The sequence below is a fragment of the Rhipicephalus microplus genome, chromosome 5 (genome assembly GCF_043290135.1).
Source record: "Rhipicephalus microplus isolate Deutch F79 chromosome 5, USDA_Rmic, whole genome shotgun sequence".
Classification (NCBI taxonomy): Eukaryota; Metazoa; Arthropoda; class Arachnida; order Ixodida; family Ixodidae; genus Rhipicephalus; species Rhipicephalus microplus.
The window spans coordinates 157,044,774-157,066,277 of record NC_134704.1 but is presented as its reverse complement, the minus strand read 5'-3'; the positions used below and the strand labels follow the sequence as shown (position 1 = coordinate 157,066,277).

General features: G+C 47.2%; 1 protein-coding gene across 1 annotated transcript; it reads left to right on the top strand.

The window, feature by feature from the left end:
* Positions 1-8,169: 8,169 nt before the first annotated feature.
* Positions 8,170-20,837, top strand: LOC119187511 (uncharacterized). Its single transcript, XM_037435648.2, has one exon. The coding sequence runs from the start codon at positions 8,371-8,373 to the stop codon at positions 10,003-10,005; it is 1,635 nt and encodes a 544-aa protein (XP_037291545.2). The 5' UTR covers positions 8,170-8,370; the 3' UTR covers positions 10,006-20,837.
* The last annotated feature ends 667 nt before the right edge of the window (positions 20,838-21,504 follow it).

Sequence of the window (21,504 nt, the reverse complement as noted above, 5' to 3'; positions counted from 1 at the left end):
TTCCCGAGCAGAACAATGTTCACACTACGGTGGAAGAATAATAAGAGGTGTGTGAACGAAGGCCGTTGAGGGCACCGACGGTTCAGTTGCGCTTCCGTTCCCTTCGGCAGGTGGCAGCACTTGTGTCGGGGCCATCGTAGCTGGGCTCAATGCATTGCCCGTGCCCGTCGGGGCCGTGAAAGGCAAGCGCAGCAATCACAAACTCAATTGATGGCTTGTGTAGACTGGGTGAGCAGTAATGTGCGTCTTTGCTCTATTCGATGCAGCACGAGAGATCGCAAGGAAACCTGTCTCCTACGCAACGCGGGCGTTTAAAACGGGATGGGTACAATCAGCTGGCGCTACGTTATGTGCACACGGCATGCGGCCGCTATTTTCGTTTAGCCTACAACAGAAATATGGCAGTCGTGCAGGGGATTAAATCTAACACTGCTATACCGCACCTAAGAGGCAAGCACTACTGTTGCATAAAAATAGGAAGCTAATGATGACCCCCCACTGAAAACTCGAAAAATCACTTTTGCGACTGCATTTCTCCGCTAACCGCTGCGGTAGCTTCGTGGCTATGGCGTTGTGCTGCTGAGCCCACGGACGCGATTCCCCGCTGCTTTTATGATGAAAGTGAAAAGCAAGAACACCCGTGTGTTCGAGATTCCGGGCACGTTAACCATCCCCAGGTGGTCAAAATTAATACGAAGCTATCTTCCACTACGGCGCGCCTCATAACTCGCGTACTTTCGACTTTCGGCGCCGTAGCCCCATCATTTTCACTTTTTTGTTAAAGACATCAGAATTTACACATTACAGCACAATGAACTAGAAAACACAAGAACTTCTACTCACGTCCTTCCCCTCTTTGTGTAAAACAGGCGTGTAACAAACACTGCTTCGGCAATTGCACACAGTACAATCCACCAAGTCACGTCAGCTTGGCAAGCTTGCGCAGTTGCTGGGCTTTGTTCTTCATTTGAAGTAGCCTCTGTTTGCAAAACTGCCTCATTCTCATGGCAACGTAACCATGTAGCAAGGTAGCCATGATTTCTTCTTTGTGGTTTGCACAAGGCCCCGCCACGGTGGTCTAGTGGTTAAGGTACTCGGCTGCTGACCCGCTGGTCGCGGGATCGAATCCCGGCTGTGGCGGCTGCATTTCCGATGGAGGCGGAAATGTTGTAGGCCCGTGTACTCAGATTTGGGTGCACGTTAAAGAACCCCAGGTGGTCTAAATTTCCGGAGCCCTCTACTACGGCGTCTCTCATAATCATATGGTGGTTTTGAGACGTTAAACCCCACAAATCAATCAATGGTGTTTGCACAAGGAAATGAAAATTTTTGCTCTTCAAGAACACTCTCGACAGTGAGTTCATACACATTCTTGTCAGCCTCATGCCTATGAAAGTGGGCTTCTGCGGCTTGAAGAAAGTGGAAAATATGACGCTTCGGGTGCAGAAGGCCACCTCTGGTTTTGCACAAAACAAGAGCTCCTTCCGGTTGTTTGTGCACTTCACTTTCTTCAACCAGGCCTTCTCGATATACGAGGCAGACCGTGTTCCGAAGAACGTTTCCTACACATGAACTCTGCAAGGTGATAAACAATGCACTCAGAAGTCCCTGGGATTTCATAAACATGATCAAAGACATCCTCACATTCCACTTCTGCTGAAACTAATCCATCTAGTTTTTCTTTCAGCTCCTTGAGCTTTGTCGTCTGTGCACCAGCTTCTTGGAAAGCAAGCTTTAGGTCTGTCAGCGTTAGTGCACAGCGTTCCTGGCTACCCTGAAGTTCGCGATTTCCAAATTTCGGTGGCTTCATTAGGCTATAGAAGGACAGCATATTATAAAGTTGAAGGAAAGTGGGCATAGAAGGGTGCTCATTCTGACCTCCTACATGGCGAATGATGCCAAAAAACCGCTCTAGCACATCCTGATTAAACTTCCCCGGCAAAACATACTTAAAGCCGCAGCTTTTTAAGAGGTATCTTGACAGCTCCAGTGCTGAGAGGACTGTCACACGAAGGCCTTCAGCTGTCTGTTCGGTTAAGAAGCTTGCTCGGGCTATCCTGCCTGATGCGGCCTCCTTTTCCCACATTTTTAGCCAATGCAGGAAGGAAGCAAGAACCCCTAAATCCTTGCTTCCGTTTGTAATTCCCTCCTAGGGATGGTTCCTGTTCAGAGCGTCAAAGAGGTCATTGAACTTTTTGTGAACTGCGCTGTCCCTTTAACATTTTGAAGGCCATCTGTTCCCCTAGTTGAGTAGAATTCTAGGCCATCTGCTACGCTTTGGCTAAAAATTTGTGTGGCCAGCTTCACACGCATCATTTCAGTGTTTGTAGGGTTGATGTGCGCAAAAGTTATCTTAGGGCAGACACGCAGGTGGGCAGGTTGCTTCCCATCCTCAACAAATAGCTTATCGTAATGAGCCCAATGAGCATGCTCACCATTAAAACAAAGCACCTTTTGGGCATGAAGACGATTACGCACACACTTCATCAGATGCGGCGCATCTGAAAAGACATAAACACTACGTGTGTCGTCTGCTGGGTGTACAAAGGAGTGCCTAGTGCGCTGCAGCGATTCACTTATTCCAAACTCCCTCCACATGGAGCGATTTGTGCTTGCACCGTCACACACCAGTGCATCCACGAAGGCCCCAGCCTCCTCTAGCAGAAAAATCGCTTTCAGAACCAGCGTAGCCAACTTCTTCTTGAGGGCAGCGAAAAATCGGCTGTCAAATCCGCATTTTGCCCTAACCAAGCTCAAGTACCTCCGAATTGTTGTTACACATGGTAAAGGTAGCACATCATTGCCACGAAGGAAAGAGTATGCTGCAGGGCTGCGGATGTGGAATAGGAGGCACATCAAAAGCCAGTGTTTTGTGTAACGCCGGCTTTTCCTATTCTGAAATCGGGCTGCTGAAATGCACTCTTTGACTGCGGTTAGTTGTCCGCTTGGAAGATTCATTTGACTAAGTTTGACATCAAGCTCTTCCTCGGAAAGCGTTTCAATGCGTTGACGAGCTTGCTTAAGTTCTGCAGAAAGGTTCTTGAACCTCCTGAGAAGGCGACTTTTCGATCTCTTCAAAGCATAATTAGCACGTCGCTGGGCTGCTATCTTGTTTTTGTTTTGCTGCCATGGCAAAGTGCGCAAACCCTGAGACTTCCCTTTGCGTTTTTGCACCAGTTTTCTTTTTTGGTGTATCCGCAAGGTGTCTGAAAGGCTGGTGCATTTTTGGCAAACGGATGCGTCCGTGTTGAGTATGACTTGGCAGATGTTGTGCCGCCATTTGTCGTACATGTCAACAAATGCACTTTTTGGCTCCACATCTGGATACTCAAGCGTACTTAACCCTCCAGCACAGAGCCTGATTTCTTCTACATGCTTCAGGAGGTCTCTGACATTTGCAACTGTGGATATTGGGCCTGAATGCTGAATCTTTTCTACCAGCACTGCCTTTTCTAGGAGCACCGTCTTCATGTTCATACTCGCGTCGATCTCCACAATTCTTGGTGCCACCAATGATGATGTAAAGCTTGCGACTCCTGAAGAACACGACGCAGCTGCGCCTGGCTGGTTGACATGTGGTGAATTTGACGCACCTTCATTGGCGATTTTCACACACTTTAACTGGGAAAAGACGACGCTTTTTGATTGGCCAAATTCAATCCTGTGAAAACCCCATGTTTTCGATGGAAGGCAGGGCTCCAGTGGGCCATCAAACAACGTTCCGAAGGGCGAGGAAACAGCCTTCGTTGACAAATTCGTTGACAAACAAAATTTGCGCTTTCATCGGGCTGCGCCGCGAAAAGTGCGCCGGAGCCGCATCCTCCGTGCTCTGGGCTATGGAGATCAAAAGCGGCTGTTCAAAAAGCTCCTTCATTACAGGCGCCGCATTCTTCTTTTTCGCTGGGGGAACGGGCTGGAGAGGCTGTCGTTCTGCGAGTCGCTTCCTGCTTTTAGTCGTCTCAGAAAGGTACACAGGGTAATCAGGAAACTTCGTTGGCACAGCGTCCTTTGAAAGTTCCGCACGTCATGGTACGCTCATCAGGACGTGTCCCTTGTATTCGGTAGTCCATGTTTTCGATACCAGGTGCGGCTCAAAATGTCTTTCACACACGTGGTCCGTTGGTTGCAGCACCCGGTCTTTCCTTGGGATTGCTTGGCGCCACACTTTCAGTTGTTCCTCTTCTTTCGGTGCCGAAAACAAGGAAAACTTCTCGCGACAGGACTTATATCCTGTCGTGCAAAGAGGCACGAAACACTTTTTTCCCATCACGGAACTTCACTGAATACTTCAAACAAAAACACGGCACTCCATTCCGCTGAACATGCCCGTGAAACAAGTCGCTGTCGCAGCTTTCTTACGTTCCGAAGGCCACCGAATATGTGGCGCCATCTAGCGGAGCTCCTCAAAAGCACGAGCAGGCTTCGCGCTCGCCACTGAAGCGGTTAGCCGGCCCCGTTGAGACACCTCTTATTCTTCCACCGTGGTTCATACTCATGTCACTTTTGATGTGCACTGCCTTAGATATGTAGATTCGCTGCCGCAGAATCTTGCTTCACAGCCATTTTTGAGTACACATTATCTCAGATGCCCTCCATATCTACGCGATGTACAGCCCATGAGAATTCGGGAAGACGCACGGACTGTGCACTTTCACAAAGTACGTCAAAGGCGGATGGGCAAAGCTCTGCAATTCCAGTTCTGTTCTCTGTTAAGTCAAGCGTGTTGTCATCACCATCCGGTGGATTGTCAAGTGCATTTGCTGCGCTATGACTGCATTCTCCATACTGGGAGACAGGCGGCATGACTTGGCTGGCAGCTCACTGGTGTTAGTTTTCCGCTTCACCGGTTTTCTCGAAGGCTTCACTTCCTTCGTGAGGTAAGTGGGGCATCCATCAAAAATTGATGGTATTGCGTCCTTCGCCAACGTAGCTCTACGCTCACCTTGCATGAGGATATGTTCCTTGTACTCGGCACCCCACGTCTTCACCATGAAATGTGGAGCAAAATGCCGCTCGCACACAAGGTCCTTCCGGGTCAGAACACGGTCCTTTCGTGGGATCGCCCACCTCCATGCCGCGAGTTTCTCGGCGTCTGCGGGCGGCTTGAAGAGCGAGAATTTTTTGCACGACTTGTAGCCGCTGTTGCACTGCGGAACGAAGCACTTCCCCATGTCACTGATGCCTTATGAGGCCATAAAGCACGCATGCGAGGTGTGACAAATAAAATAGCGGGAACAAAGCAACAAAGCCGACGCTGCTGTCACACTCGACTACGGGGTGCGCTCAACAAGCGGCCACTCGGGAGGGCTAGAACGACGCCCGCCATCTAGTGGAGAGGCGGCCAACTGCGAGCGCTACGAAGTGCGCTCGTCGCGGCCGCTCGCCGCAGTCGTTCGGTCACTTCTCCTTCTTACACCGTGGCCAAGCATCAGCATTCGCCGGCAACTCGTTTTGTTTATGTGAGTCGCAGGCGCCGCGTCGGTTCACCCGACATTAACCTTCCCAATGGCTGAAATATAAGAGCAACTGTAGGCTTCTGCCATGTTTTGTTGTCAGACCAGGCTTTGGGCAAGTTTCATAGTGCAGTGATGCATAAAAATATTCATCATTCCAGAACGACTAGGGATAGCTAAATGAAACTTTGTCATTTATCATTCAGCGCAATTTCGAATAAGCATGCCAAATTTGATTGCTGTACAACAAAAACTAAAAAATTTCACTTTTGATCCCCTCCTCCCCCTTTAAAATGTTTAGAGCTTTTAAGATTAATATGCTACGTTTAGTGAAGTGCTGCTACAGTGTGTAATATTTCTTAGTAACTGCTCTGAAACTGCTCCAAAATGGTGTTGAGAAATTGAAAACACCGTACTTTAACCGTGTGATCGTACATCGAGTCTTAAAAAACTGTATACTATCGTCGAGTACGTGGCTTGTATACATTCTGTTAACTAGCACAATGACAATGCTACCTAAAGTACTTGCATTGTTTATATACGTGATGTAGCTTCATATATTATTACAGGTAAATGGGCATGAGCCATCAATTGTAGTGTGAAATCGCTTGGAAGCGGAGAAAGAAGAGGACATTGCTTTCTGGTCTGGGTGCGGACAAGACGTCGACTTCTGGCTGTCTCTGTTATTTCGCTCGTGGTACTGGTGCGGGGTGAATGTGCCTCGGCTCCAGATTTTCAGTTGACACACCGAGCTAATCGGAGACAGCTACAGCTCCCACGGCAAGAAGCAGTCGCCACCTGCGAATACTATCTCCCGAATACGGTCCTCTCTCTCTCAAGACGAGATGGCAACCTCGACTACCAACCAGGCGAGTCAAACCAAGGACGCCTATTAAGTCTATTGGATTCAGGAAAAGTGCACGGAACCGTATACAAAAAGGTGCAGCCGGTGCCGACACCTGGTGCAGCAGTGTCGCAGGTTTCTCGGCACCCGTTTCGGGGTGCAAATGCAATGCATCAGCAGCGCCACTGCTAAAATGTCAATCGAATGTTGAGGTGCAGTGCAAGCCTTTCGTCTGCTACGGTACGGGCAGTACGGGGCTAGTGAGGCTTAGCACGCACCGGCAAGCGGTTGTCAGTTGTGTCAGTTGTGTGTCCGAGGATTTGCACGTGATTTGTTAACATGGAGGAACTCCACATCGCCATGGAATTGGTTGAATCTGACAGTGAAGATGAGGAACTCGACGCAGTGTTGTGTCAAATTGGTGCCCAATTGGTCCGCAGCGATCGTAACCGCACACCTAGATGCTACGAGGAAGTTGTGGCCCGTTATTTTGACTACGAATTCAAGCGCCTGTTTCGGCTGTCAAGAGAGACGTTCGAAACACTCGTGGGGCGCTTCAAGTCGTCGCCCTTTTTTCCTATGCCGCGGGGAGGACGCCCCCTAATCCCAGTGGAGAAAGCTTGCCCGATTTTTCTCAGCTACTTGGGCACGCAGAATAGTATGTATAGAATCGCGGATACCTTTGATGTCTCCGAGTCATCCGTGTCTTTGTGCTTGAAACGGGTTCTTGACTTTCTCTTTAGCATCAGTGATGAAGTGATTGCTTGGCCCAGCGATCAAGAGCGGGCGAATATCAAAGCAGGCTTTGCTGCTAGGAGCGACGGTAAAGGTCCGAAGAACACTATTGGGTGTATTGATGGTTGCCACATAGAGATTCCGCACCAGAATGAATCACCGGCATCCTACTACAATAGAAAAAAATTTCCTTCAATCATTCTTCAAAAAAACTGCGATGCAAACAGCCGTTTCACTGACATTTTTGTTGGTTATCCTGGCAGCGTACACGACGCACGTGTGCTGAGAGAGAGCCCCTTCTACGGCGCTGCAGAATCTAAGTGCACCAGCGATTATTTACTAGGGGACGCAGCGTACCCGCTCCTTCCATGGCTATTGCCTTCATACAAGAACAACAGGGCCACGTTTGAGCGCTACAAGCGAAAGTTTAATAAGAGGCTCAGCCAGCGACACGTAGCTATAGAACATGCCTTTGGCATGTTCTATAGCTGGCCTGAACATGCCTTTGGCATTTTGAAGCAGCGCTTCAGGTGGTTATATCTTGTGGATGCAGACACCATTGATCAGTGTTGCCTCATTGTCGCAGCAGCATGTGTGCTGCACAACCTATGTAGCAGAAGTCGCGGCACATTGATCAACTTCGAGGATTTACCGAGGGAAGACGACATTGAAAATGACAACGATGGAGCCATCACAAGCACTGCAGCTGTTGGAGAGATGTGTAAACGCCAACGCAAGAACATTGCCGAAACGCAGTGCTGAGACTTCAGGTTCAGTGTTTTACATGCTTGTGTGAACTACTTTGCAAGAACATTGTCGATACACAGTGCTGAGGAGACTTTTAAATGTTTTGCATACTTGTGTGAACTGCTACGCAAGAACATGGCCGTCAAGACTTGAAATCGTGTGTTTCACATGCTTTGCTCCTCCGATTTTCACCTTCCTATGTGATTTGTACCAATGCCATAAAACGAGACTTCATGAGAACAAGAAGTTTATTTTTTTGCTTCATATGCTGTCACAAAACGTTCCAGCAGGGTCTGTGTGTTGAGCAGCCCTGTTTTTTTTCAATCTCTTCAAGCTCCTGCAGCAGCTGCACCAAAGGCGGATCTTTCGCCTTACGCTTCTGCACTTCTGCTGTTTCCTCAGCACTAGACTCCTGGCTGGCTGGGGCTGCAGCTTGCACTCGAGCCTCTGGTTCTCTGTGAAAAAATATATTGTATAGTAGTGGTGCTTTTACCTCTCTTTGATGACCAAACTTACGTTTCCTTGTTCTCTCGGACCATTTTGCACCCCTGTGTATAAGTCACGATTGGGCTGACATGGTGTTGCTTATCCATGATGTCTGCCATCTCTCTGAAAATTGAATGCAATTGGCATCAAAGCATCAGTATGTACATGGCAACGTGCCTTCGTCACCACTTTGGTGACGAAGGCACGGGTGGGCTTGGTGTCTGTGCCACTGCACGGATCACTAATCAATTCGCTCCCGCTATGCAGATGGTCCGTTACGTCATCGCTCATCTGCTGCTACCTGCGCTTGCGCATGCGGTAGCGCCGGCGGAACATGGCTTCAGCTGTCCTGGAAGCGACGAAGGCAGCGCATGCCCTCTGCCTATCGTCAAATGCCTGGCTCGACCAGAAGAGGGACTCTGGGCAGCTGAGCTCAACCAAGCCTGGACGGTTGCATCATCATCGACATCCACGAGCCCGACACCTATAAAAGAACAAGGACCTTCAACGGAGCGCTGTGGGCTTGGTGTCTGTGCCACTGCACGGATCACTAATCAATTCGCTCCCGCTATGCAGATGGTCCGTTACGTCATCGCTCATCTGCTGCTACCTGCGCTTGCGCATGCGGTAGCGCCGGCGGAACATGGCTTCAGCTGTCCTGGAAGCGACGAAGGCAGCGCATGCCCTCTGCCTATCGTCAAATGCCTGGCTCGACCAGAAGAGGGACTCTGGGCAGCTGAGCTCAACCAAGCCTGGACGGTTGCATCATCATCGACATCCACGAGCCCGACACCTATAAAAGAACAAGGACCTTCAACGGAGCGCTGTGGGCTTGGTGTCTGTGCCACTGCACGGATCACTAATCAATTCGCTCCCGCTATGCAGGTTGGTGAGCCCTACGTTGTCTTTTCGAAAAGATCTGGTAATTACTTTCTGGTACAGCTGCCAAGCCCGCATTGCTGTATGGTTATTATTGCCGAGTGTGTCCATGTAATTCGTGCACTACTAATTCTAGCTGGAGATGTTGAAACTAACCCTGGCCCTTCAAATATCTCTGAGAACCTTCTTGCTGAATTGCGTAAGCTATCTACAGGTCAAACACAACTAATTGCAGAAGTACAGGGCTTGAAGTCTCAGCTCGGTAACACCGATAAAACAATTGGCGAACTGAACAAAAGATTATCAGACCTTGAAAGTCATTATCAGTCTCTGGTACCACTTCGAAAAGAAATAGAAGTCCTGCGCGTTAACACGGAGCAGACCTCCTGCAGAATCTTTGCACTAGAAGCCCGTATTGATGACGCTGAAAATCGCTCAAGGCGAAACAACCTAATATTTTACGGTATCCCGGACCCTTCCGCATCTGAAACATTTTCTGAATCGGAGCGGCTGGTAATGAATCTTTGCCGGGACAACCTACAGGTTCACTTAGAACCAAGAGATATCGAACGCGCGCATCGTCTCGGTCGACATTCACCTGAACGCTCCCGGCCCATAATCGTGAAGATTGCTCTGCACAAGACAAAAACTGCAATATTATCGAATGGTCGCAAGCTTAAGGGGACAAGTTACGGCATAGGTGAAGACTTCTCACGCTCAGTCCAAAATGCTAGAAAACAACTAATTGCTTTTGCGAGAAGTAACAACAAGCCATTTTCAATGCACTTCAAAACACTGCACATGAATCAGAAGCGCTACATTTTCGACGCCGAATCAAACACCGTCAAAGAACTATCGTAGCAATCAAGCCACCGGGAAAAAAAAACGACCGCTGTTGCGGTTACTAGCAAAACTCTTTCACTTTCTGTTATTTACACTAACATTCGCAGTTTCCTACCCAAACGGGAACTTATATCTAGCACTGTATCATCCTCTGAAAGCAATGTGCTATTACTTACCGAAACGTGGTTAACTGATGACATCCGTGATGACGAAGTTCTGTCAGAATTACCAAACTTCCAGTTGTACAGGAATAACCGCGCATCTACTCGTGGTGGCGGTGTACTCATTGCTGTTCACGAGCAATTATCTTGCTCAGTCGTACATATTAAAACAGAGCTAGAAATGCTCTGGGTACTTATTAAGGCACATCCTCAGTCCGTTGTACTGGGCGTTTGCTACCGACCACCCCGTGCTAGTTCCAATTTTAGCAACCAACTTAATCAGGCCATGTGCCAGCTCACGTCTGCTCATCCAAACGCGCACGTACTTTTATTCGGTGATTTTAACTTCCCACAAATAGAATGGCGCACCAGCAATGTGCATTCATCTACGGGTGTAGGTGAAGCTAATGCGTTTCTTGATATTTGCCTAAACTTCAACATGACCCAACTAGTCACAGAGCCAACACGTGTATCGCAAGATACAGCCAGTGTCCTGGATCTGATACTAACCAACAATCCTGAAAGCCTGTCACGCATTCACTATCTACCCGAAATCAGTGACCATAAGACAATTCACGCCACTTTTTCTTTTCAACCACTTAAACGAGAAACCTACAAAAAAACGATCCATCTATATGACAGAGGGGATTACGAAACAATAAACGAAGCTCTTAGCGCATTCTTCCACACTTTCCAAGCAACTTTACATCAACACACAGTAGATACGAATTGGACCCGCTTTATCGGTAAACTGACGGAGCTAACCGATAAATTCATACCTAAAGTCAGCTTCACAAGCACCTGCAACAAACCCTGGTTTACTAAAAATCTAAAACGCCTTGAAAATAAAAAGAAACGTTTATTCCGATCTGCCAAACGTGCAGGTCAACCGAGTGTATGGGATAGGTACTATGAGGCTGACCGCAATTATCTTTTAGCCCTGCGCAAAGCAAAAAACTTCTTCTATAACACAGACCTACCCAAGCTACTGCAGACTAATCCCAGACAGTTCTGGAAAACACTTAAGGCTGACAAACCGCGTGACACTGTACTAACCCTTGAATCTGGTGAAGCTATTACTGACGGGGAATGTGCGAATCTATTCAACGCTTCTTTTGCTACAGTTTTTACTGATGAACCAAGCATACACTCCCGCATACCTTCACTTGGCTTTAATTGTAATCATGACATGCCAGCAATCAATTTCTGCGCAAATGGAATATTGTCTATAATAGAAAAAATGAAATTGTCATCCTCTGCGGGCATGGATGGTATCAATTCCAAAATTCTAAAAAATGTTAAAGAGAGTGCTTCGCTTTTTCTTGCTCTAATATTTTCCCAGTCCCTTTCCTCAGGAATCATCCCATGTGACTGGAAGATAGGGAAGGTCGTTCCGGTCTTCAAATCAGGCGATAGAAACTCTCCACTTAACTATCGCCCCATCTCCCTAACAAGCGTCCCCTGCAAGATCATGGAGCATGTCATCTACTCCCACATAATGAATTTTCTCGACAGCAATAATTTTTTTCACCCTTCACAACACGGCTTCCGCAAGGGGTTGTCGTGTGAAACACAGCTGGCAGCCTTCTTGCATGACATTCATACTAACCTCGACGTTAACGTGCAAACTGATGCCGTTTTTCTTGATTATGCTAAAGCATTCGATAAGGTGCCTCATCAACGATTGTTCGCTAAACTTTCCCAACTAAATTTACATCCCACCGTCATAAAATGGATAATAGAGTTCCTTACTAATCGATCACAACGCGTCGCTGTAAATAACCACCTGTCTACTGCCATCCCAGTAACATCAGGTGTCCCTCAAGGCTCCGTCCTTGGCCCGCTACTATTTTTAATCTATATTAACGACTTACCTTTGCATGTAACCAGTAATATACGTATGTTCGCAGATGACTGCGTTGTCTACCGCACAATACTAAACACCTCTGACCAGTTAACCTTAGAGAACGATCTTACTAACGTTTCGAAATGGTGTACCACTTGGTTAATGACACTAAACGTAAATAAATGCAAAACTATGTCATTTACGCGTAGCAATAATCCGCTCATGTTTCCGTACACAATCAACAGCTTACCCCTAGAACTGACTAACTCTTATAAATACCTAGGTGTCACCGTGACTAGCGATCTGATCTGGCGTACGCATGTCCAAAACATCATTTCATCGTCTAACAAAACCTTAGGCTTTTTAAAACGTCACCTCAAAAGTGCTCCAATGCAAGTAAGATTACTTGCCTACACATCACTAGTTCGACCGAAATTGGAATACGCATCCGCCATCTGGGACCCGCACCAAGCATACCTCATCTGCGCTCTAGAATCAGTTCAAAACCGTGCAGCTCGCTTCATTCATTCTTCGTATTCATACGACATCAGCGTCACATCACTAAAATTACTATCCAATCTTCCATCGCTCGCTCTTCGTCGGCGCATTTCTTCTCTTTGTCTTTACCATAAATTTTTTCACAGTTCAATCCTGCATCAACCATCTTACATCAAACCCGCAACACGCATATCAGCCAGGACAAGCCACACGCAGCAGGTTTCATTAATGCGCGCTCGAACATCAACATTTCTCGCGTCATTTTTTTCCCGCACAGCAAAAGACTGGAACGACCTCCCTTTTTCCATTGTCGACATAATATGTCCATCTTCTTTTGCACAACATGTCACTGACCATCTTCTAACAAATAACTTTTAAAGTGCTTTTTTGAATTACATGTTGGTTACGTGTGTTATTTATTGTACATGCATATTTCCTTGTAATATGAAGAAATGTATATAGTTGAAACCCATGTATTGATTACGTTTGTTAAATATTATTCCCACCCCTTATGTAATACCCCCATTGGGGGTCTTTAAGGAAAATAAACTGACTGACTGACTGACTTGCACTCGCACTATAAAGAAGTTTAGGAGAAGATAGAGGCTTGCAATGATGTGATCTGTTGAACAGGAAATGTCGCTTGAGCCAAAGTTATCACAAGAGGAAAGACAAGCCCTCTTAAACTTTAGCTTCAACATCATTCTCTTTCAATTATCTTTCATGTTAAGGCAGGAGAAAGACAATGGAAAATCAGCCAGTTCGGTTTATTATTGCATTCATAACCGGCAAATAGTGCAACAGAGGATCTCTGGGTTGACGTGTGCAAACAAAGTAGTGCTACTAGTGCATAATGGAATACAAACAAATTGTGGCCGGACCACACGACTTGTAGGAACCATAAGTGCACCCTACAGTGGTGCAATCGCCTGTCTACAGTTCCCATAACAAGGATGACAAAAATAGCTGAAGCTCCAGACTTGCTAGAGACTCAGGCTTTCCTAATGCTTTAGCGTAATGTGACTTTGGGCGACTGGTTGCATGTAGTGCAAAGAAATGAGAAAGAGATGCATGATTGCTAACTAAATTTATTTTGCACAAGCCCTGCCACTTTAAAAACAAAAAACTGGGGTTTTCAAAAACATTTTTGAAACTCCTAACAGCTCTTTTGTTGCATGCAGGTTGTTTTGCATGATAACTTTTTTGGGGGCACATTGGGGTTTACTGTAGGGCATATTTGTTCTGCAGAAAAAAAATTCAGTAAGGGAGAAGGCTGCTTCAATAAGCTGGTTCGAGTGAAAAGAAAAACCACTTAAGTGCGTGCCACTGTGCAAGTTTTTTGTTTTCTTTTTCTACGCATGAAATAGAAGTTGGTTATGGACAGAATTACGCACTCAGAAGGAAGATATAATAAGCACTGAAAACTTACTCTTCAAACCTACACTCCACAGTTCCGCTACCGGACTTCCGATTGTTTTCTCGGGCTCTTTTGTAGGCTCTTTCAAGTGATTTCCACTTATTCATCACTTGGAGCACACTCGGGGAGCACTCGAATTCCTCATTCAGGGCATCCGTCATGTATAGGAACAACTGCTTTTTGTTCCTGTGAGCAAGAAAAAAAGTTAACAAAGTAACGCACACGTGCTTATCACCAACGTGCTCATCACTGCCTCACCTCAGTCCTCCCTTCTTGCCGATGTTTCTGAAATTCTCCTTATAATTTTCAATCAAAAATCTGGTCCTCCGACCGCTCCATAGAGCTTCTTCCGAGTCGTCGCGACGCGCACAACCCGGAGAAAGCGCAGCAGCTGCAGCAGCGGACGCCTGCGTCGTTGGCTCAGCATTGTTTGGCGGTGTTGGCTGCGTTGTAGGCATAGCCGGCATGGCATGCTCGTTTGTCGGGTCAGCATTGGCAAGACAACCCGACGCACAAACTACCCGCACTTGTCTCCCATCTGAAAAAGGCAAAACAGCAACCACAAAAAAAACAAAGGGTAATGAAGAAATGTCCCCGTCGGGCCAGTGAGCGGACAAATGGTCCAGCATGCTTTTCCAAAATTACCTGTGGTAGTGTAGAGTTCGGCGTCGCCGTCAAAGACGATAACTCCAAACTTGTCCACGATGGGAAAAATTTCGGTCTGGACACCGTCGATGTCCGCGACCACCGGCATATTTGTCGTCTGCTGGTCGCGTTGTCGTCTGCTGTCTGCTAAGCATGCGCGGGGAGCAGGTTGTGTGACTGCACCCAAAATGCTGCACCCTCGCGATGGGAGGTTCAAGGGTTCGCGGCACCGCGGCAGCACCTTACCTGCACCCGCCACAATCGACGTTGGTACAGGGGGCGCCGCTGCACCTTCGGGAATCGAGGACCTAGATGCAGCGCACCATGAAAAAGTGCAGAAAGTGCAGAAAACCTAGGCTGAATCGAATAGACCTATTCTTTCCTCCCGCATGTTTTTCATGCGCCGCAATCACCACGCTCATTTCATGCAGACATTGATGACGATGTTGATGACTGGCTTGACCACTTCGATCGAGTTGCCAGCATCAACGAATGGGATAAAGCTTGCAAGCTGCAGAGAGTTTATTTTTCTTTGGAAGACTCTGCCAAAACGTGGTGAAAACCCGAGGGTTTCTTTGCGACAACGCAAGAGTTCAGCCGACTGTTTCGTGATGCGTACCGCAGTGCCGAAAGGAAGGAGAGGGCAGAGCAGGCCAGCTCGTCTCGGAACCAACAACCTAACGAGAGAGTTTCGATGTTTGTCTAGGACATGCTTCGACTTTTCAAGAGTGTCGAACCTGCAATGTCTGAGGAAAAGAAGATGCAGCATTTAATGCATGAGGTACAAGAGCAGCTCTTCGCCGGGCTCGTGCGCAATCCACCGACGACTGTGGCCGAGTTCATAAATGAGGCAACCACAGTGGAGCGTACTCTCCAGCATATGTCGTCACAGTATGAACGCCACGACGTCACCACTGCTGCATGCTCTATCCGGCCTAACAGCGAGAGGCATGCCCTCGCAGAGTTCCATATGAAGCGTCGTGCGAGACGAGCTGCGCCAATTCCAAGCAGCGGGACCCCAATCACCCGTAAATGCTCCGGCAGACTTCATCTAAAATGAGGTCAGACAGGTGGTCACCCCACTTGCACCAACAAGGCCTGAGCCTCCTGTGCTGACTTATGCGGCCGCCCTGCGATCTCCTGTACCGCATGCTCCCGATCCCACTATGCGGACAATGGATCAGGCTGGCCATCAATTTCAGGGCACCTCTTAGACTCCGCCACCAGCCTCAAGGTTTCCAACTGCACCCACTTATCATCCGTCTGGATCGCGACAGAACGGCACAAATGCCAGCGTGTGGCGTACGTCGAATAACCGTCCACTCTGCTACCACTGTGGCGAAGGAGGTCACGTCTATTGCAATTGCCAGTACTGCCAACTTGGTCTCCGTGGCTTCCACGCTGATGCTCGATTTCCACGTTACGGTGAGCGTCCCCGCGACATCCAAGCGTACCTTATGGGCCAGCAAGATCCTCGTTTTGGTCAACGCCCCCAATCACAATCACCATCACCTCGCCGCCCCCCATCACCTAGCATTCCCTCGTCATCTTATGCTCCTTTCAGAGGCCGGTCACCGAGTTTCCACAGGGGAAACTAGAAACCGCGGCTCTTAGGGGTGAAGCCGCATCCCAACGAACTGCCAAAGAGCCCCCCCTCGATGATGCAAAGACCCGACGAAGACCGTTCTGATTTTTCAGTAGTTTCCAAAGGTCGTAAGACTGTTTCCGCCGACATCACCGTACACGTCGATAATCACGTCGTGACTGCCCTCGTCGACACCTGCGCCGATTGTTCGGTTATGAGCAGCGCCCTGGCATCCCAACTGAGGAAGGTAACTACCCCTTGGCAAGAACCCTCGTTGCGCACGGCAGGGGGCCACCTCGTCACGCCGACTGGAATGTACACAGCACGTGTTCGAGTCCGTGCTTCGACGTTCACAGGGTCTTCCCTCGTATTACCTGTGTGCTCCCGTCCACTTATTCTGGGACTGTACTTTCTTCACGAATACGGCGCATTTATTGACCTACGAGACTTGCAGCTGTCGTTCGAGGACCCGTTTCATCCTGAACCTGAGAACACCTAGTTACCGAAGGCGGCCCTACCAGTGTCCTCCGAACCTGTTTCTCTGCCTCCCCTCAGCAGCCTCGTTATCAGCGTTGAATGTGACCAAGACATCCTCAATGCTGTAATTGCGGAATAAAATTTGTCCCTACTTTTTGCACAACAAATCTGCGTTGTCCAAGTATTCAGCCCAGGAGGAAGTAGGTTTGCCTATTAGTCACAAATTTCAGCGAGGAGTATCGCCATCTTACCAAACACACTGCGATCACATAGCTTGAGGATATTGCTGACGTCCCTGGTGCCTCAACATTATCTACCCTTTCGTCCATTCGACCATTCCGCCATGACATTCGCAAGCACTCTCAACGTAAACCAGAATCTACCGTCTGTACAACGGGAACATCTTTTGAAGATACTCAGCTCATTTCGGGACTGCCTTGCTACGACTTCGAAAGTGAACCAAACACCACTTGCCAAGCATTGCCTCATGACTGGGCCTACCGAAAGACCTATACGACGACATGCCTACAGAGTCTCGCAAAAAGAACAAGACTCTATACGCCAACAGGTCCAGCAGATGCTCAAGGACGATGTAATCCATCCATCGACCAGTCCCTGGGCGTCGCCTGTTGTGTTAGTAAAGAAAAAAGATGGTACCCTGCGATTTTGCGTCGACTATCGAAAGTTGAATGAGATCACAAAGAAAGACGTGTATTTTTTACCTCGAATAGATGACTCGCTGGACCACATTCAGAACGCTCGTTACTTTTCTTCCATGGATCTACGCAGTGGCTATTAGCAAATTGCTGTTGATGATCGCGATCGCGAAAAGACCGCCTTCATTACTCCTGACAAACTCCTGAGTTCAAAGTCCTTCCTTTTGGCTGATGCTCGGCGCCTGCTACTTTTCAAAGAATGATGGACACGGTTCTTTCTGGGCTAAAATGGCAATCGTGTCTTGTCTACCTCGACGATCTGGTCGTCTTGTTGGACACATTTGAGCAGCATGTCCAGCGCTTACAGACAGTTCTTCAGGCGATTCGAACAGCTGGACTTTCTCTAAAACCTGAGAAATGCCACTTTGCTTTCAAGGAACTGAAGTTCCTTGGTCATGTTGTCAGCCACGCCGGTAGTATACACCCAGACCCTGAGAAAACGAGTGCTGTTGCCGCATTTCCTGTGCCAACGAACAAGCACGATCTCCGCCGATTTCTGGGACTGTGTGCATATTACAGATGCCTCGTCAAAGGTTTTTCTAAAATCACTGAGCCTCTAAATGAACTAACAAAAGATGGCGTATTACTTGTTTGGGGGTCGGGATCAGCGTCACACCTTTGACACGCTACTACGAAACCATCTCCAAGCCCCACCTGTACGTAGTCACTTTGACGAAAACGCTGCCACAGAGGTACACACGGATTCCAGCAACGTCAGACTTGGAGCTGTATTGGTTCAATGCACAATGGCGTAGAGCGCGTCATTGCCTATGCAAGTCGAACATTATCATCCGCAGAGAAAACTACTCTGCAACAGAAAAAGAAAGCTTAGCCGTTGTTCGGGCTATAACAAAGTTTCGGCCTTATTTGTACGGTCGCCCATTCAGGGTAGTTAGCGACCACCATTCTTTATGCTGGCTCGCCAACCTCAAAGATCCTTCCGGTCGTCTAGCACAGTGGAGCCTTCGGCTGCACGAATTTTGTGTTACAATCATTCACAAATCAGGACACACACACCGATGCTGACAGTCTCTCACGTGTGCCATTCGGAAGTATGAACGCGGACGTTGAAGAGGATGATACATTCCTTTCCTCTGTATCAGCAACCGACTTGGCTCAATAACAACGCGACGACGTGGAGCCAAGTCCGCTGATTGACTACCTCCAAGGCCGAGAAAGAAGTCTTCCTCGAAACTTCGCATGCTCACTGGCCTCATTCTGCATCAGGGATGGAGTCCTTTATAAGAAGAATTTCCATCATACCCAGGCTACTTACCTACTGGTTGCGCTGACCTCGCTTCCTGACGATATTTTACATGCTTGTCACGACAAACCATCATGCGTACACCTTGGCTACACGCGCACCTTGAAAAGAATTCGCCGCTCCTACTACTGGCCACGCCTCGTGAAGACAGTCAAGCAGTACGTCCGCACATGCCGCGGTTGCCAACGCCATAACACTCCACCTGTCCAACCAGCAGGACTACTACAGCCTATCCCCACACCGAAAACACGATTCCATCAAATTGGCATTGACTTGCTCGGATCGTTTCCCACGTCTTCGTCTGGAAACCGGTGGATCGTGGTCGCCACCGATTATTTAACATGTTACAGTGAAACAAAGGCCCTGCCCAAAGCTACCGCAGCCGAAATCGCCCAGTTTTTCATCACCAGCATCGTCCTTCGTCACGGAGCACCAGCTGTGATAATTACTGATCGTGTGACAGCTTTAACCGCAGAGATGCTTCAAAAAGTGCTGAAACTAAGTCGTACAGAACATCTGAAAACCACGGGTTATCACCCCCAAAGAAACGGACTAACTGAACGATTGAACTAGACCATTGCAGATATGTTGTCAATGTATCTGGCCATTGATTACAAGAACTGGGACGATGTACTCCCTTTCGTAACTTTTGTTTACAATACAGCAGTCCAAGAGAGTACAGGTTTCACCTCATTTCGCTTAGTTCATGGTCGAGAGGTCACTACAATGCTCGACGCAATGCTCCTTCCCAGCAACCTGGGCATGTTCAACGCGGACGCTGCCTTGTTCACTCAACACGTCGAGGAAGCCCGTCAACTTGCTCGACGCCGTATTCAGACTCGCCAAACTGCCGACGCACGCCGCTCCAACCTTACACACCAAGAGGTTACCTTCCGACCAGGCAATGAAGTTTGGATGTGGACCCCCATCCGACAGCGTGGTCACTCTGAAAAGTTGCTACGGCGCTACTTCAGCTCGTACAAAGTTCTACGCCGACTCAGCGACGTTACATACGAAGTTCTCCCTAAGGGCACCTCAAGACGTTGCCGTCGATTTCCACAAAGTGATGTGCTGCATGTGTCAAGGCTCAAGCCATATTTCTCGCGTCGTCAATCGAACGTGGACTGACTTATCATGCAATGACTACTTTTTTTTTTTCACTTTTGTTTCTTTCTGGTGTGTCTTGTGTCCTAACTCCTTTCTCAATTAAGTACGTCTGTGATACCAGCCCATTTTTTTTTTTGCCTCACGATGCAGTTGTTAGATTCCATAGTAGCATCTTTTATTTCTCTTTTTTTTTTTCAACGCTCATCACCAGCATCGAAAGGATGCTTTTTGAGGAGAGGGAATAATGTCACAGGTAAATGGGTATGAGCCATCAACTGTAGTGTGAAATCGCTTGGAAGTGGAGAAAGAAGAGAACATTGCTTCCTAGTCTGGGTGCGGGCAAGCCGTCGACTCCTGGCTGTCTCTGTTAATTCGCTCGTGGCAATATGTACATGTACCTGACAAGCTATTTCTATGAAATATGCGCGAGATTATTTTGATATGTGCTATTTACTAATTATTACTGTGACGGCTGTGATGTCCGACTGATTGCATTTAGAACTCATCAGCTTTGGCTTTATCCCACAAAAACTTTCATTTCAAGTGCATAGCGCATTAAGCTGATTTTAGTTTCAATTTTTAATGTTTGCTGTTTTGACGAAGTATGAAAACATATTGAATATGTACCAATATTAAACTGCTACTTTGGCAATATTTACATGGGACTGTAACTACTTTTGAAATTTACTCAGCTTAATTGCTTCTATATCATGTCTGCCGTAAGTTATGGTATTTTGAATATATGTTGCCCGTATTTGTGTTCAATGGCCGTCCATCTGTTCAATTATTTCTCTCTTGCCATTTGAAGTATTTATAGCACATGCAATATATTTATTCATAAATAATATCTATGAGTGTTTAAGTGATGCTTTAATTTCAGGATGTTCTGAATGTGCTGCCATTTTCTCTGAAAAGCACCATTTTTCTGCTCTAAAATCAATGTCACTCCCATCATCGTATGTTTTATACTAGCCGTTGTTATGGTCATATATTTCCAACATTGGAAACAGCTGCGTGTGTAGAGATACTAGCTTCATCTATCGTGTCACTTGCATTTTCAATTCATAGATTGTATAAAAACATGTTTTTATGGTTCTGTTTTCAGAGTGTCTATATAAAACTTTCTGAAAAGTTGGCATCGTCTCAGTACTTTTATGAAAGCGCATGCGTTTATACTTTCTTTTTAGCATTTCAGTATAGCAGCCCTTGACAAGATGCTCTTACATTTTTTTTTCTGGTGGTTACCTCAATCCTTGAATTGTAAGAGTGGTGGATATCTGCACGAGACTGCAACATTTGCAACAAGCGCATAATCGTAAGACATACCGGATCCTCTTTTTTCTTCTCTGGAGTCTTCTTATAGTATTCTGTTCTGAATATGTGGCCTTTGACGGTTTCCTTGACAACTCAAATTAGCACATTGTCCACAGCAATTGTACACCCGGAATGGATCATGAACAAAATGACATTGGCTGAAAAAAAAACAATAAATGCGATTTAATCATTGTGCCTAGTTTTGTGCATGGCAGAGGGAAATGTCAAATCTAGTATTTGTGTAATGGCAGCAAAGAAACTTAAAAATGCACTGCCTTCACCAAGAAATTATGGCTCTCCTCAACGAAAATAATTATATTTGCAAATGATGCAGACTTTTTTGTGTGGCTTTTAAGAGTGAACATCTTGAAAGCAGGACCAACATGCTACAGTTTGGCTGGACCTTGAGAGTTTATAATAATATGACAAAAAGCTTGCCAGTGACACATACATAAGTATCTCAAATGGAGTTCAACACCAGGCTTGT

Coding starts and splice junctions, on each gene's coding strand:
- LOC119187511 (XM_037435648.2), top strand. CDS start 8,371: ATGATGTCTGCCATCTCTCTGAAAATTGAATGCAATTGGCATCAAAGC.